This window comes from Eucyclogobius newberryi, unplaced genomic scaffold, assembly GCF_026437365.1.
Source record: "Eucyclogobius newberryi isolate DKJ021-1_F unplaced genomic scaffold, fEucNew1.0.hap1 SCAF_13, whole genome shotgun sequence".
Lineage (NCBI taxonomy): Eukaryota > Metazoa > Chordata > Actinopteri > Gobiiformes > Gobiidae > Eucyclogobius > Eucyclogobius newberryi.
Window position 1 is genome coordinate 15814162 of NW_027315757.1, and position 17624 is coordinate 15831785.

A 17624-nucleotide genomic window follows, 5' to 3' on the forward strand; every position below is an offset into this window, starting at 1 on the left:
GATTCACTACATGGATTTGTTTCAGACATAGAAACATGACATTGTGTTTCGCTGACATTATCATCAATTAAAATGGTGTTAAGGGTACAAAATAGGTTGCATTCCAGTTTTGTTATTTCACACTGGTCTGAGCTGAGATGAGTGTACATTTACTTGAGTAACTTTTTAATAAAATTGCACTTGATTGGCTCAGTGTGTTAATAAGAGTAAACAGTCTTTGTTAGATGTGTATGTGTCATGTCACTGTGCAGTTACAAAATAGTATCTAATCTAATACTTCTTGAGTCGTTCTGCATACATTTACCTGCACTTCAGTGTTCCATTTCATGCTTAAATCTTCACCTGTGGAGGTCAGTAAGGATCCACACAGCAGTACTCATTACACACTTAACTTTCATCTACAGGTAACTGTACTAATGTGTACTTTCGGTTTAAATTAGATGTTGCATTGCAGACAATTTACTCTAACAATTACTTACACCAATCCGCTTTCACTGTCGAGGTCATGGCTAACTTGTACTTTATCTTGAGTAATATTATTCTCGCGTTACTCTTACTTGTGCAGTTTAATGCATCACACAGGCCCTGTTCACCAGGCCTGCAGCACATTGACATGATCATGAGAAAAGTGAGATTAAACAGTGGCGAGGACCATGACCGTGACAAACTGGAGATGACCGTGGATTTAGAGGAATAAAACGTTCCCTTTCTCCATTATATAAGAGTTACCCCGTTTATTATACATGAACACTGTATCTGATTCAAACTTTTGCCACTCTTAAACATGTGCTTATTTTGAAATTGGTCGGTTGTAATGACAAAATAAGCAAATCAGCTAGTCTAAATACATCTAAATCTAATTATAAAGTTACACACAACTGCACTTCTCCCTGGTCTTATTTTAAGCCCGTGTTTCCGAGAATTGGGCCTCGCCGCGACTGAAATGCGCAGAGAACAATCCGCTTCAAGCTAGCCGTTTGTTAGCTTAGCATGTTAGCTTCTCTAAATACGTCCAAGATACGCACCAGTTTTCTCCCCGCCGGAGAGAGGAGGCCGAAAGGTCCGTTGGGCAGATGGTCCCGGTGGTGGTTATCGGTGTCGAAAAACCCCTTAACGTGTTATTTACACAATATTACCTGGTGTGTAATTCAGAGCGTTAGCTTTAGCTCGTGCGGGCTTCTCGCTCCTGCTGCGAAGGCGTAACGACGCAACAAAGTGGTGACGGAAAGACGTGGTGACGTACAGCGGTGAGTTTGGGTGAAGAGGGTCGGAAAGTTTTTTTTCCATTTGAGATTTTTCTTTTCATAGTTGTGCTGTTTTTTTTTTGAAGGAATCATCAGTAAGTTTGTATCTTTATTTTCCCCCTCCATTTTTTATTAAGAAATGAGAGGTTCTCTCTCATCCACTTACTGTGGCACTGCCCAGAAACACAGACATTTTGGTAAAAAAAATAGAGATTATCTATGTAAATTATTTAAAATCAACTTTCTTTTAGAACCAGAAGTGGGCCTTCTGGGAAAACAAATAGAGGGAGCAACCACAAAAAAAAAATTTTTTTACTTGACCTAGCCTTCCTTTCAGCAAAATGGCTAATTTTAATAAACTGGAAAGTGAAGAAACCAAATTGTTTTAATATAGTAAACTGGCAGAAGGACTTTCTGGAACGTATCTCTATGGAACAAGCTGCTTCTGTTCTGCAAGATCTGGGCAGTGACCACAGTGACCACAGTGACCACTCAGACTCTGAGTCAAATCATAGCACTATTGAAAGAAAATTAAACTGATGTGGATAAATCCTGATACAACACTGACAATGACGAGCCACTCTGTTCTCTCTTATTTATTGTACTTTTATTTAGTTATTTATTTATGTTATATGTGTGTGTGCATGTGGGGTGTTTCTTTCATTCATATATTGTTTTTGTTTTGTTTTTTATTGTCTTTGTTGTACAGTATATGTCAAATAAAATAAAAAATGATAAAGCAAAAAAATAAATGAGAGGTTCTGTCTATAGGAGTTTTTTGTTTATAAGAGTTTTGTTTATAATAGTTCTTCTAGAACTCCTATAAGCTATCTGCCCTTTTCCTCTGTATCTACCTGCGTTGCAACAATGAAATTTCCCCATGTGTGGACAATAAAGGAATATCTTATCTTAATCTAAGTTTGAATCATTAGCTATTTTTACTTGATTTTATTTTATTCTATTATCATTATTTTATTTTTATCTTATTTTTATCTTTATCTTTTTATTTTTATTTATCTATTTTATGTTTTCCCCCCTCCATTCCCTATTAAGATAGGAGAGGAGTTTTGTTAATAAGAGTTTTTTTGTTTTGTTCATAAGAGTTCTATTAAGAGTGTTTTTTTTAAACTTCCTATAATCTGTCCTCTCCTCCTGTATTTATTGCGTTGTAACAACCAAATTTCCCCTTGTGTGGAGATTAAAGGATTATCTTATTTTACCATAAAGCTTCTTGTTGTTTACCTACATGAGCCTATAAAAAATCTCCAAACACCATATGATTATTAGAACACCTTGATATTTAAAAGTTTAAAATGTGTAAAAAGTTTTTTAAAAAGAAAAGTTATCCATCTACCTTTGTCAAATTATGTAAAGGTTATTTTTTGTCTTTATTACGAATTTCTTTTTGACATCGAATTTATTCATTTTTGACATCAAATTTCATATTTTTTTACATTGTTTTTTTTTTTTACATCGATTTCCCCCCCCCAATGAATATTTCTACTAGATTCGATGAAAAAAATCGATGTAAAAAAAAAATCGTAATAAAAACACAAAATAATAAACATACGAAGTACCGCGTAACCCCAAAGTGACAAGAGCTACTACATTTCCCGAGATGCTTTGCGCGGACATTCGGCATAAAAACATCCGCCCCGAGCGAGACCGTTAGTGACGCCGAGCGAAGCAGCAGGAGCAGCGGTCAGAAGAAGACGAAGAAGAAGAAGACGAAGAAGAAGAAGCAGCAGCCATCGCAGCTCCGGGACTTTTCGTCTTACACACGCACCAAAAACAAGCCTTTCTGACCACAAAGCAACGCGTGCGGGACAGATTCGCCATGACCGAAGCCGACAACAAGAGCGCGAACGTCCTGGTGAGTGTCAGCGGAGAGATCTGCCCCGGAACGTCGTTAAGTTCGTACCCCGTTAGCTCCCGAGTGTTCCCGGGAGCTGCGGGGCGTCGTGCGCGTAATCCCGGGGCATTTCGGGTGTAATCGCGTCGTTCTTAAACCCGTTTCGGTCAGACTCGGTTATTGTCGATCGATCTGGGGAATCTGCACGTTTATCTTAGTCATCGCGTGGCCCCCAAGCGCTTTATCGTGGCGCGTGCACATGACATGATAGCGCGGTGTTAGCATTAGCTTTAGCTCCTGTCAAATTTGAACCCTGGTAAAACAATTTTTTTTTTTAAAGACTCCAAAACGCTGCGTTGCGTCTAGTTGATGACTACTTTTGTTTTCTGTTAATTTATCTCTTTTTTGCGTTCTGTTCTTTTTGTGTTATGTCTTTTATTTCGTTAAAAAAAAACGAAACTTGAATAAATAATGCGTTGTTTTAACCTGGATCTTTCTTCATCTCAATAAGTTTTTAAAAAAAAATAAATCAACCGTATGCTGTTTAAATAATTAGGCTTTTTCAGAAAGTAAAGTCTTTGCACATTTAAACATTTTTTGTGTCATAATAAAGCACAGGCTGAGTCAAAATGATTCACACGTAAACAAGATCGACACGTAGACATTAAAGTCAAATTTAATGGCTGCATTTGAAATTAAAACTCAAAGTGGAATGAATAAATCATAACGTTAGCGACAATTTCAGAGGAAAAGAAAATGGAGGCAAATGTGTTCTTCGGTCCCCAACAACCGGCATGCTTATAATCACTTTAATTGCTCGTATCTTTTATTTTATTTCATTACGTGCGACTAGACACTGTTAAAGACTTCAAAGCACTGTGATCACTGCAGCCGGTGGAACAGTCATGAACATGTCACTTATTATGAGATTAATTTAATGTCCTGATCGTTTGCAAGCATAAAAAACTAAATATCAAAAGTCCATAGGCCCCAAGGGTTACTATTGTCCATGACGTTTTCTGTTTCCGTTTTTTTAATTGTCCTTATGACAGAGATCGATCCATAAACCTCTGCGTATGTGATAATGATGGTATAGTATTTGTATGAGCCATAAACATGTTGAGAATGGGATTTATGTAGTTTCCTTTGTCATAAACCTATAAGAACGTCTCAATTTTCGCAACATTAAAAGTCACGAAAGCATCAATTTCCTGTGCAGGAAGATGACATTATTTGCTACACATTGCAGTCGGATGTAAACGCTGCACAAAACAAACTCGAACGCGGCCAAAAGAAGCTGAACTGGGTCTAAAGTAGCAGTAAAAGTAGTAGTGGTAGAGAGTCACAAGTGGAGTTTTTCTTTAAAGGTTTGCCACACGATCACAGTGGGTTCATTGTGGCTCGTCTTCCTGAGGTGTGGTTGCCTTGTGTTTGTGTCCAGGCCCAGGAGACGGCTCAGCTGGAGGAGCAGCTGCAGGCCTGGGGTGAGGTGATCCTGGCTGGAGACCGTGTGCTGCGCTGGGAGAAGCCCTGGTTCCCCGGCGTTCTGGTGGGAGCCACATCGTTGCTCTTTCTGTGAGTCTTTCATCACCCACGTCCAGTTCTTTATCGGGAGGCAGCAGTTTAGAGCCTCTGTCAGAAGAATTTAAAAATCAAATGGAGCTAAATCGTCTAGACTTGGTACATATTTTTCTATACATCTCAATCGCAAATCGGGTGTGCCAAAATATCACTATATTGTGATACTTAATTTGGTAATAATTATCTATATTGGAAGCATTAAAAAAAACAAAATAAATTTGAAAATAATGCCCATAAAAGTCCATAGGTCCCAAGGCTTAATATTGTCCACTTTTTATTGTCCTAATGACAGATCTATCCATAAACCTCTGTGTATGTGACGTGATCATGATGGTGTAGTATTTGTATGAGCCATAAACATGTTGCGATTGGGATTTATATCGTATAGTATCGATAGATTGCCATTTTTGGTATAATGTCCCGAATTATTTTGCGACTGCACCACAACTTTGTTGCTTTTTTAAGATCAGATAAGATATTCCTTTATTGTCCCACATGGGGAAATTTCATTGGTGCAACGCAGGTAGATACAGAAGAACAGATCACTTATAGGAAGTCTGAAAAACACTTTCAGTAGAAGATCTCCTATAAATAAATAAAAACTCCCATAGACAAATAAATACATAAATACCATTGCATGTGATCACGACAGTAATTGCACATGAATATGTGTCACGACAGCACATAGGTTGCACATGAATTCCAACAGCAATTGCACATATGACAGAATTGCACATCAGTATTAGGTTAGGTCAGTATTGCGAGTGTTCAGTACTAACAGTTTTTGTTATAAAGTCTGACAGCAGCAGGAAGGAAAGACCTACGGAACCTTTCCTTCGCACATCGAGGGTGGATCAGTCTCTCACTGAAGCTGCTCTCCAGAGCGGAGAGAGTGTCCTGCAGGGGGTGACACTCATGGTCCAGCATAGATGTGAATCTAGCCAGGACCCTTCTGTCCCCCACCTCCTGCACCGAGTCCAGAGCACAGCCCAGGACGGAGCTGGACTTCTTAATGACTCTGTCCAGCTTCCTCCTCTCCCTCTCTGTGATGCTGCTGCTCCAGCAGGCCACACCGTACAGGAGGGCTGATGCCACCACAGAGTCGTAGAAGGTCTTCAGGAGTGGCCCTGTCACTCCAAAAGACCTGAGTCTCCTCAGGAGGTAGAGTCGACTCTGGCTCTTCCTGTACAGTGCGTCTGTGTTATGAGTCCAGTCCAGTTTGTGGTTCAGATGAACACCCAGGTACTTGTATGAGTCCACTCTCTCAATGTCCCGTCCCAGGATGTTCACTGGCGAGGGGGCAGTGGGGTGGCGTCTGCGGAAATCCACCACCATCTCCTTGGTCTTCCCCGCGTTGATGAGGAGGTGGTTCCGCTGACACCAGTCCACAAAGTCCTGCGCCAGTCCTCTGTACTCCGCGTCATCGTCGTCCGTGATGAGTCCGATGATGGCAGAGTCGTCAGAGAACTTCTGCAGGACACAGCTGTCCGTGTCCTGTCTGAAGTCTGCAGTGTAAAGGGTGAAGAGAAAGGGCGCGAGGACAGTGCCCTGGGGCGCCCCCACACTGCAGGTCTGAGTGTCAGACACACAGTCCCGTGCTCTCACAAACTGGGGTCGGTCTGTGAGGTAGTCCAGGATCCACTCTGCCAGGTCATACTCCACACCAGCCGTCTCCAGCTTGTCCCTCAGGAGCAGCGGCTGGATGGTGTTGAAGGCGCTGGAAAGATCGAAGAACAGAATCCTCACAGAGCTGCCAGGCTTTTCCAGGTGAGAGAGAGAGCGGTGCAGCAGGGAGATGACGGCGTCCTCCACTCCGATGCCAGACCGATATGCAAACTGCAGCGGGTCCATGGCTGAGCTCACGGTGGAGCGGAGGTGGTCCAGGACTAGCCGCTCCAGTGTCTTCATCAGGTGGGACGTGAGAGCCACTGGCCTGAAGCTGTTGAGGTCTTTGGGGCGCGGTGTCTTAGGCACAGGTACCAGACAGGAGGTCTTCCAGACCTGTGGTACCACCCTCAGCTTCAGGCTCATGTTGAAGACATGCTCCATAACTCCACACAGTTCATCTGCGCAGGACTTAAGGAGCCTGGGGCTGATGCCATCAGGTCCCGCTGCCTTCCTCACTTTAATCCTCTTCAGCTCACTCCTCACCTGTGCTGCTGTGACAGTCAATGGTTGGCAGGGGGACCGTGTGCTGGGGGGATGGGTGAGTCCATGCGAAGTGGGGAGCCGATGGTCCGGGGCAGATAAGCGAAGAGGAACAGATGCAGGGCATTGTCCAGCTGTGGAAGAGGGAGCATGCAGCTGTGCAGGGGGAGGGGCGGGTGACCGCTCAAACCTCAAGAAGTGAGCATTTAAATCATTCACCCACTGTAGATCCCCCTCTGTCTGGGCAGGGGGGATTTTGAAGCCCGAGATGGTTTTCAGGCTCCTCCACACTCCCTGAATGTTCTTTTGCTGCAGCTGCTCCTCCATCCTCCTCTTGTAGCCGGCCTCAGCCTGCCTGATCTTCCTCCTCAGCTCCTTCTGCACAGTCCTCAGCTCCTCCTTGTTCCCTGACCTGAAGGCTCTCTTCTTCTCCTTCAGCAGAGCCTTCAGTTCACGGTTAATCCATGGCTTGTTGTTTGGAAAACACCGCACCGTCCGGGAGGGAACAATGTTCTCAAAACAGAAGTTGATGTAGTCCGTGATGCACTCTGTGATGGTGTTGATGTCCTCCCCATGTGGGTCATAAAGCTCAGTCCATACAGTGGTGCTGAAGCAGTCCCTCAGAGCCTCCTCGCTCTCAGCAGACCACATCCTCACCTCACGGGACACCACAGGCTGCCTGCGCACGATGGGTTCATACACAGGCCTCAGATGTACAAGGTTGTGGTCCGAGCTGCCCAGGGGAGGGAGGGGGGAAGAAGAATAAGCCTCCTTGGTGTTGGCAAAAAACAAGTCCAATATTCTATTCTCTCTGGTGGGGCAGGTAACATACTGGGTGTATGTTGGTAGAACAGAAGAGGGAGAAGCGTGGTTAAAGTCACCAGAGATGAGGAACTAGCTCGCTCGGAGCTAGCTCACGTCACAACAACACAACGAACGCAACGAAAAACGCTCAAATCCAGCCGAAAAAAAGTCAAAAACAGTTGAATTAAAAAACTATTCCAGCGCGTGTCCCTATCGTACAGTAAAATAGAAAAAATATACTGATTATATTTACAAAATATAGGAGATAAAGCACAATAAGTGTGAGAAAGAAGAGAGAGCGTTTACACCGGGCTGCCAGCTGTACCAGCGCCCTGTAGACACTTATGGGGAGTGTCTACAGGGCCGCGAAACTGCCATGTTATTTTGTGCCGCGGCTCCTGAAACTGCTGGGCTATTTGACCGCGCCGCGGCTCTGCAGCCACGACCTTTTTAAAGAAAGGAAATTTGTTTTCGCAAAAACACGTGACATTTTGACTATTTTGATTATTTAAAATGACCGTGTTTCATTTTGAGATTTACCAGGTTGAGGTTTAACAAAGAAGAAAAATATTGTTAAAATGTATTGGGTTCTTAAAAAAATGGTGATGTATCGTAGAATAGCATGAGCAAAATATCGATTATGGCATGTATCGCGAGTAGTGTATCGTGAGGGACCATGTGATTCCCAGCCCTAATCGCAACGCACTTTTGCTCTTTGCAGTTAATTTTACGGTCCATTCACATTTTGTGCGAAACCTGAACCAAGACATTTGAGCTAATGATTTATTCTTGTCAATATTCACTCGCTCGTCTGTCACAATCTTGTTCTGCTGCCAAAAGTACGTTCCAAGCCAAAGGTATTTTATTCTATCCACCTCGTGCTTCTGTTGCAGAAGTTCTGACGTGTTTTAGAGTCGAGTGGGACGTTCGTGTTTTCTGATGACGCACTTTCACAGCTTGTGTTTGCTCCGTCATGTGTTTGTGCCCAGCCTGATCTATTACCTGGACCCGTCTGTGCTCACGGGCTTGTCCTGCACCGTCATGCTGCTGTGCGTCGCCGATTACCTGGTGCCGACACTCGCGCCGCGCGTCTTTGGCTCCAACAAGTGGTACGTGTCTTTTATGTGTGTGTTTGTCTTTTTTGGTGTTGAAGCAGTTTAAGGCTGCGCAATGTAACCCTGTGTTCGCTATGATCAGTAATGCAGAAAGCTAGCAGAAATGTTCAGTTTTGTAATGGAAAAGAAAGTTCCAAAAGGCAGATTTACGGCCTGAATTGGCTTTGCTTTAGTCTCTGAAGTGTTTATTTTTTAGTTTTACTAGTAAATTTTTATTGTAATATAGCAGAACTGATTATTTGTCAGAAAAGAGTAAAGGAGAACTAGGTAACATTTTGACTCCAATATAGAGTCCCTTGTTATGTTTCTATGGTGATTGTCTGTCGCCCCCTGCTGTCTCTGGGTGGAAAACCAGCCTTATACCATGACATTGACCCAAAGAAAGCTCTCCTGAGAAACCCTGGCTTTTTTTTCTTTTTTTCCCCTCCATATTTGGAAAAACTCTTTTGGTGTCTGTTCTCTGACGGTGTATTTTCACAAGAGAGCTGTAGGGGGAGCTCTATTGCCAAAGTTAAATAATTCTGCTTAAATAGCCGTATCACACGTTGCAAATTATTCCAAAGTTGTTCTGGCCTAACATCGAGACTCAAACTGAGGCAGAGACTCTTTGAACGCCTTAATTTACATCTGCAAAGGCGAGAAAAGTATCACAGAATTGACAATAAATGTGCATCGTACTATAAACCCTTTCCCCGTGATTCAAGCAGCAACTGTGAAGGAACAACGTTAAGCTTTTGAGAAAGGGGAGAAAAATAACTACTTTTCATTGCCCAAAGACCTGTGCTCGCTGGTGGGGTCCACTCTGCTCTGTGATTGGTCGGCTCACTCACCGCCAGTGTTTTCGTTTCAGGACCACGGAGCAGCAGCAGCGTTTCCATGAGATCTGTGGAAACCTGGTGAAGACTCAGCGCCGCGTGTTGGGCTGGGGCAAACGTGTGTGCGCGCTGAAGGAGGAGAAGCCCAAAGTGGTAAACGCAAACAATACTTCCTGTCTGCAAAAAGTGATCGTGGTTTTTAGTTATGTGCGAAAGCTGCTTGTGGTGCACAGCAACAATGTGCTAAAGAAGTTCTGCTCTTCTGCTTTAGCACTTTGGGCCAGTGCGTAACATTTAGCTACATCTTTTTCCTTTTGGATGGTTTTATTGCTCTGAAAATGTGTTCGTACTGTGAGTGTTCATCTCCACAAACCTGACTTGTACTTGGCCTGGACTAGCCTACTGCTTTTTTCCATGGTAATATTCCAGAGTGAAACTAAAGCCACACTTCTGAACATTTTTCACGAAGATAAATAGGTTTGAACTTTCTATTTCCACGGAATTGTGCAGGCGACTTTCCACCTCCGGAAAGTGACATGCTCTGCCTTTTTTAAATGGCCCATATCGTGCAAAATGGACTTTTCAGAGCGTTTAACCACCACTTCTTACAGTGCTATTGGTGCCTCCCTATATGTGCCCAAAGTGTTTTTTGGATGGATTTAGCTAGACTTTAGCTAGTGAACAGTCTCTATCCTTCCCCTCGGATGAGCAGACAAACGGGGGCTACTCTACACTGGTGACGCAGCACGCTGTAACACTTATCATTATCAAATATGCCCTTGGGGTGGACAACGAAATGGGAAAAATAGCATAATGTGGGATCTGAAAACTAAAAAATTCTGTAGATTACAAGTGAAATTCAAAAATCTTGTTTATTTAGCTGCTTCTGATGACCAAAAATCATCTAATTCTTAATGTGTCTCGGCCCTTTTTGTCCGAGCTTCTTGTTTAGTGTGAACATTTACTGATCAAAACCTCCTGTTTGTCCAGACTCTCACTGTAACTCGTCCTGGCTTCGCTCCATATCAGTCTATTCTCAGCTGCTCCATTTATAAAGTAGGTTAAAGCTGGATTTTCCACATCACATGATCTGGTTCTTGTCTAACTGGCCTTTTACTTTCACCACCGTTTCTTTAACTCCACAAAGTGCGTGCTGACTTTAGGGATTACTCTGCATTTGCCGCCTGACTCAGAAAAAGTTGCATAAATCCATGTCAAAGGTGCTCGTTGGTTACCCTGATGACACAATCACCAGGAAAAAGCAGAAGCCAAGGAGCTCTTCATGTATTAAAAGTATAAAAGCCTTTATTTTAGCCCCACAAGATGATCAGGCCCCCCCCCCCGTTTCAGTTTGTGTTTAAATGTGAACTCTGAGCAGAATCCTATCATTTATTCAACACTTTGTCACGATCGATGTGAGCTCCATTTTCAAGGCTTTACACCAACGGTTTACGAAGATTCCCTTGATTCTTGTGCAAATCTTGTCAGTAAAATGAATCTCGTTGCTGTGACGATGTTACTTTCCCGGACACGTCGACGCCTCGTGAGTCGGCTTTTCTTGAATGAAGCTTTGTGCTCGGACGTCTTCTCTTGGTTTTGGAAAGTTCTAGTCGCACCAGACAATCGTTTTTAGTGTTCGGTAGTTAAACAATTGTTTCTATTGCACATTGAGACTTCTTATTTTTAATCAAACAAAGGTTAAATGTGACTGAAGGCTTGGAAAGTGTATTGTACTTATTATTACCACTGTCTTTGTTTAAAGTCTCTTGTGTATTACCGTATTTAATGTCCAACGACTATCATTATTTATTTTTGAATAGTTTACGGGTCACGATTTGTAACCCTACGTAGCAAATGATTGGATATATTATGATTTCAAATATCACTATTAAATTTCAGTTGAAAATGACTTTTGTGGCTCGTTCTGCCCCTGAACCTTGAGCCTAACCCAAACCTCGTCTAATCTCTAGTAAATTGGATCTGTAATTCCACAGTCCATGTCAAAACATCGGCTCCGGATGCAAAATGCCGCTGGGTGTGTTTGTTTTCCTCACACTTTCAGCCACAGAATGTGACGGTTCAGGGCTTCGTCTGGCACAGCCCTTTACATAAACCAAGCCTCACCAACTTTAGGCTTTTAGCTGTGCTTGCGTGATAAAGCAGTGACTTAGTACTTTTTGATTGACATTGTTCTAGCCAATGAGTCGAGCTTTTGAACGGTGGGCGGGTTTTAATAAATCCGTTTTTTTTGGTTTACGCACTACGTTCTTTGATGGTTTTTTTTGTTAGATATATTGTAATAAAATATATTGTCATTCCCCCCCTCTCCAAATCATCAAATTTTTTTTTTTTTTTTTTTTTTTTTATCATCAGAGGAGCTAAAATCGTGTTGAATAATGGCACCACTTTCTGAAGCTGTTGTAGACAAAGTGATTTTTTTTTTATTTTTATTTTTTTATTATTTTATTTTTTAATCAATTTTTGCGACGGAAAAGAATGTTTGGTTTTGGTTTTAGAGTTTGGTGAAACGTGAGCGTTTTGTCCCGGCTGTAACACGACCCTCTCTTCTCTTTGCAGTACTTTGCCTCCGTTATAGCGTCTCTTCTCTTTGCAGTACTTTGCCTCCGTCATCATGTCTCTTCTTCTTCTCTTTGCAGTACTTTGGCTCCGTCATCACGTCTCTTCTGGCCATGGCCTGGATCGGGCAGCAAGTCCACAACCTGTTCCTCGCTTACTTGATTGGTGAGTTTCCAACGTGCCAAACGCTCACGCCAAAAACACCAGAAACAATGAACATGAGCTCCAGAATGCTCAAAATAGCGCCTCGTTTTCCACGTCTCAAGGAATGTAGAATGTTTGCTCTTGTTTTGTCTCATTGAAAACAGATTTTTTTTTCCCCCCCACAGTCGTGTCGCGTCGTCCCTTTCCCCCCCACAGTCGTGTCGCGTCCAAGAGAATCGACTGATGCTTCTAAAGTTGTCACGATTGTTTCTTTCTGCGTCTAAACGTCTTTGTGTCTCCGCAGTGAGCTTCCTGCTGCTGTTGCCGGGCCTGAACCAACACGGCGTCATCTCCAAGTACCTGGGCATGGCCAAGCGCGAGATCAACAAACTGCTCAAACAGAAGGAGAAGAAGAACGAGTAGAACCACGGACCGGGCGACCAGAGCGAAGAGGGGGGAACAGTCGCGTCTCAACCCGAAGCCCCTCCCCCTCACCTGCTCGACCCCTGAGCAAGACGAACTTTCGATTGGCCCGTTTAAGTTTAGTCTCCCACCGCATCTTTGGCATTTCACGTGTTGTTTTTTGTCGCTTTTTGAGCATGCAGCCCTCTAGCTTGAAGGTTTCGTTGTGGCTTTAAAAGTGCACCGGGGTCGGCCGCTCGCTTTTTCTCCACGAAGATGTTCTCGCTCCGCCCGGAACGTTCCGCCGCCGGCACGAAGTGTCCATCTTTTATTCCGTCACAGGTGTGTTTTTTTTGGTTACAAACTGGCCCGTCGGACAAGGAAGTGAAAGTACAGCCCCAAAAAACTACCTAAAGCTTCAATCTTCCAACGAATAACGCAGTACGACGCGATAAATATTGACCCCGAACGCGTGTCTTTTCTGCAGATCCAGGTCTCATTTATTAAAAACTTAGGAGGGATTCTTACCGAAAGTGTACGGACAAAACGGGAACTTCCGCACGCCGAGTTTCCACGTTTAAAGCTGAGGTCGGTCCTTTTCAAACGCTAAAATAAGTCTGAAAACTCCTCCCCTTTAGCTCATTAGTTTTCGCATGCGTCGATTTATTTTTGTCCTCTGGCCCAGTTTAAGATCAGCTTTTTCCAGACGCAGAAAGTCGAGCTGGTGATTTCCCTAAACGGCCAATCAGCTCTCGCTCTTACACGCTTGAAAAGGTTAAATGTTTAATAATTTGACGATGGCGTGTGGAAGTCTTGATTTTTATATTTTTTGTTTTGCCTTTGCAACAGAATCGGTGAATAATTTACGAGAGGAAAAGTTGTGATCCCTAAAATTATGAACTTACAAATGAGGGAAGTGGCCTAATTTTGTACGACGCACGCTTTATTAAGGAGACCGACCGCTCGCTTTATAAAGGAGACCGACCGCTCGCTTTATAAAGGAGACCGACCGCTCGCTTTATAAAGGAGACCGACCGCTCGCTTTATAAAGGAGACCGACCGCTCGCTTTATAAAGGAGACCGACCGCTCGCTTTATAAAGGAGACCGACCGCTCGCTTTATAAAGGAGACCGACCGCTCGCTTTATAAAGGAGACCGACCGCTCGCTTTATAAAGGAGACCGACCGCTCGCTTTATAAAGGAGACCGACCGCTCGCTTTATAAAGGAGACCGACCGCTCGCTTTATAAAGGAGACCGACCGCTCGCTTTATAAAGGAGACCGACCGCTCGCTTTATAAAGGAGACCGACCGCTCGCTTTATAAAGGAGACCGACCGCTCGCTTTATAAAGGAGACCACCGTACGCGCGCTTTATAAAGGAGACCACCGTACGCGCGCTTTATAAAGGAGACCACCGTACGCGCGCTTTATAAAGGAGACCACCGTACGCGCGCTTTATAAAGGAGACCACCGTACGCGCGCTTTATAAAGGAGACCACCGTACGCGCGCTTTATAAAGGAGACCACCGTACGCGCGCTTTATAAAGGAGACCACCGACCGCTCGCTTTATAAAGGAGACCACCGTACGCGCGCTTTATAAAGGAGACCACCGTACGCGCGCTTTATAAAGGAGACCACCGTACGCGCGCTTTATAAAGGAGACCACCGTACGCGCGCTTTATAAAGGAGACCACCGTACGCGCGCTTTATAAAGGAGACCACCGTACGCGCGCTTTATAAAGGAGACCACCGTACGCGCGCTTTATAAAGGAGACCACCGTACGCGCGCTTTATAAAGGAGACCACCGTACGCGCGCTTTATAAAGGAGACCACCGACCGCGCGCTTTATAAAGGAGACCACCGACCGCGCGCTTTATAAAGGAGACCACCGACCGCTCGCTTTATAAAGGAGACCGACCGCTCGCTTTATAAAGGAGACCGACCGCTCGCTTTATAAAGGAGACCGACCGCTCGCTTTATAAAGGAGACCGACCGCTCGCTTTATAAAGGAGACCGACCGCTCGCTTTATAAAGGAGACCGACCGCTCGCTTTATAAAGGAGACCGACCGCTCGCTTTATAAAGGAGACCGACCGCTCGCTTTATAAAGGAGACCGACCGCTCGCTTTATAAAGGAGACCGACCGCTCGCTTTATAAAGGAGACCGACCGCTCGCTTTATAAAGGAGACCGACCGCTCGCTTTATAAAGGAGACCGACCGCTCGCTTTATAAAGGAGACCGACCGCTCGCTTTATAAAGGAGACCGACCGCTCGCTTTATAAAGGAGACCGACCGCGCGCTTTATAAAGGAGACCACCGTACGCGCGCTTTATAAAGGAGACCACCGTACGCGCGCTTTATAAAGGAGACCACCGTACGCGCGCTTTATAAAGGAGACCACCGTACGCGCGCTTTATAAAGGAGACCACCGTACGCGCGCTTTATAAAGGAGACCACCGACCGCTCGCTTTATAAAGGAGACCACCGACCGCTCGCTTTATAAAGGAGACCACCGACCGCTCGCTTTATAAAGGAGACCACCGACCGCTCGCTTTATAAAGGAGACCACCGACCGCTCGCTTTATAAAGGAGACCGACCGCTCGCTTTATAAAGGAGACCGACCGCTCGCTTTATAAAGGAGACCGACCGCTCGCTTTATAAAGGAGACCGACCGCTCGCTTTATAAAGGAGACCGACCGCTCGCTTTATAAAGGAGACCGACCGCTCGCTTTATAAAGGAGACCGACCGCTCGCTTTATAAAGGAGACCGACCGCTCGCTTTATAAAGGAGACCGACCGCTCGCTTTATAAAGGAGACCGACCGCTCGCTTTATAAAGGAGACCGACCGCGCGCTTTATAAAGGAGACCACCGTACGCGCGCTTTATAAAGGAGACCACCGTACGCGCGCTTTATAAAGGAGACCACCGTACGCGCGCTTTATAAAGGAGACCACCGTACGCGCGCTTTATAAATAACGCCAACTTTCTGAGACTTTGTATGTGAAAGTTGGCGTCTTCACAATAATAATCGCCACTGTAGTTTTAACTAAGAAACCGCAACAAATGTGGAGGAAACGAGTTGAGATCAGTCTCTAGTTTGACCTTTGACGTGTCTGATGGAGATAAACGAGTTGACTGCCAAACCGTTCCATATTCGGTTCAAAGCGGCGACATCTCCGTGAAGAGCGGCCGTCGTGCAAACCCCGGGACAGAAAAGTTCTGCGGCGCAGCTTTAGTTTCTTTCACTATTGAGTCGGGCTTGTAGCATTCTGCACTCTCAAACGCCGATCTCAAACGTGTAAATGCTTTATCGCGGTTCGCCTCAGTCGTATTTAACTGGACGCGAGCTCTGCGGCCGCGGCGCTGGACGCGAGTCATGCCCTCTCACCTGTAAATACTTATGAGTTGTGTCTTATTTATGTTTCTCCTCTTGGTCTCGTCACTGTCATTTCTTTTGTTTTTTCTTAGATTTCAGCGTTACAAATAAACTTAAGTGAACTTTTCTGGTTTCTCTTGCTTTGTTTAACAGTCACATTTTAAAGAGATGATTATTAGTATTTAGCTGTGGCCTTTACTCATATTGCAGTCAGATACAAATTAAAAAACCGTACATGGATTTTTGTGTCGTAAAATACTACAGTATAAGTATTCTGGTCCAATATTAACTGCAGTACTTTGCCCTGAGGAAGTTTAAATAGATTTCACAAGACGAGTTCCAGAAAGTCTGGTCTCTGTAAACGTGTAAATGAACATTCATGTCTGACGTTAAAACCACATGTAAGTGTTTATTCATGTCAGTTTCATCCTGTTCTGCACGAGTCATGTCACTGACTGAAACTTTAATATGAACAAAGGGTTAAAGTAAGCGATACATCACGACCGACACGATACAATATGCATTAATACTAATACACATGACACGCTACGACCGACATGACGCGTTGCGACCGACATGACACATTACGGCCGACACGATACGACCGACATGACACATTACGACACATTTCGACCGACATGACACGATACGACCGACATGACACATTACGACACGTTACGACCAACATGACACATTACGACACGTTACGACCGACATGACACATTACGACACGTTACGACCGACACAATACGATGCAACACATTAATCCATCTCTTATATATATATATTATGTATGTGTATATATATATATATATATATATATATATATATGTATGTGTATATATATATATATATATGTATGTGTATATATATATATATATATATATATATATATATATACCCTCATTGAAGACGGGACCTTCTAGTTCCTCAGAACAGTTTTGCACATTTTAAACATTTGCAGATCCTTTAACTTCACACAGAAACATACGGAGGACACACAGGAAGTAAAACTAAACTAACAAACCTGTCCACAAGATTAACATGCTTAAATATCATAAATGTGCGTGTTTTTCTGCTTCAATTACTACCGTTTTTCTTCCGGATGAATTTGTTGATCTCTAAAGTAATACTAGATTGGGGATAAAATTAGGTCTGTATTATCGCCAGAAGAGGGCGCCACTTGTCCACAGATGTTCCCTGAAGACTGAACTATGAACAAAAGGACAAAAGCATATGAATAACTTGATGGACCTCTGTATTTGTGAAAACTCTTTGTACTGTATTTTTTGGTGGAGGGTCCGTCACCTGCTTTTATGGAAATGTACAGTTTAAATGCAGAATTTTGAGTGTAATTCTGACTTTAAATCTAAAAATTCTGACTTTACATTACATTAAAATTATAATCCTCATAATTCTTACTTTTAATTAAGTCAGAATTCTGAAACTTTCATTTACTTTTTTATTTATTTCCATAGTCTGGAGTATAATTAGACCATATTACATAATTATGACATCATATTAGTCAAATTATAGGTCTTTGATCCCAAAATTTGCCTACA

At 43.6% G+C, this 17624-nt stretch overlaps 1 protein-coding gene across 1 annotated transcript; it reads left to right on the forward strand.

Annotated features, from left to right (window-relative positions):
• Positions 1–2955: 2955 nt before the first annotated feature.
• Positions 2956–12705, forward strand: arl6ip1 (ARL6 interacting reticulophagy regulator 1). The gene is made up of 6 exons (XM_072442703.1): positions 2956–3117; positions 4538–4671; positions 8619–8738; positions 9595–9712; positions 12217–12301; positions 12585–12705. The coding sequence occupies exons 1-6, from the start codon at positions 3082–3084 to the stop codon at positions 12701–12703; spliced, it is 612 nt and encodes a 203-aa protein (XP_072298804.1). The 5' UTR covers positions 2956–3081; the 3' UTR covers positions 12704–12705.
• The last annotated feature ends 4919 nt before the right edge of the window (positions 12706–17624 follow it).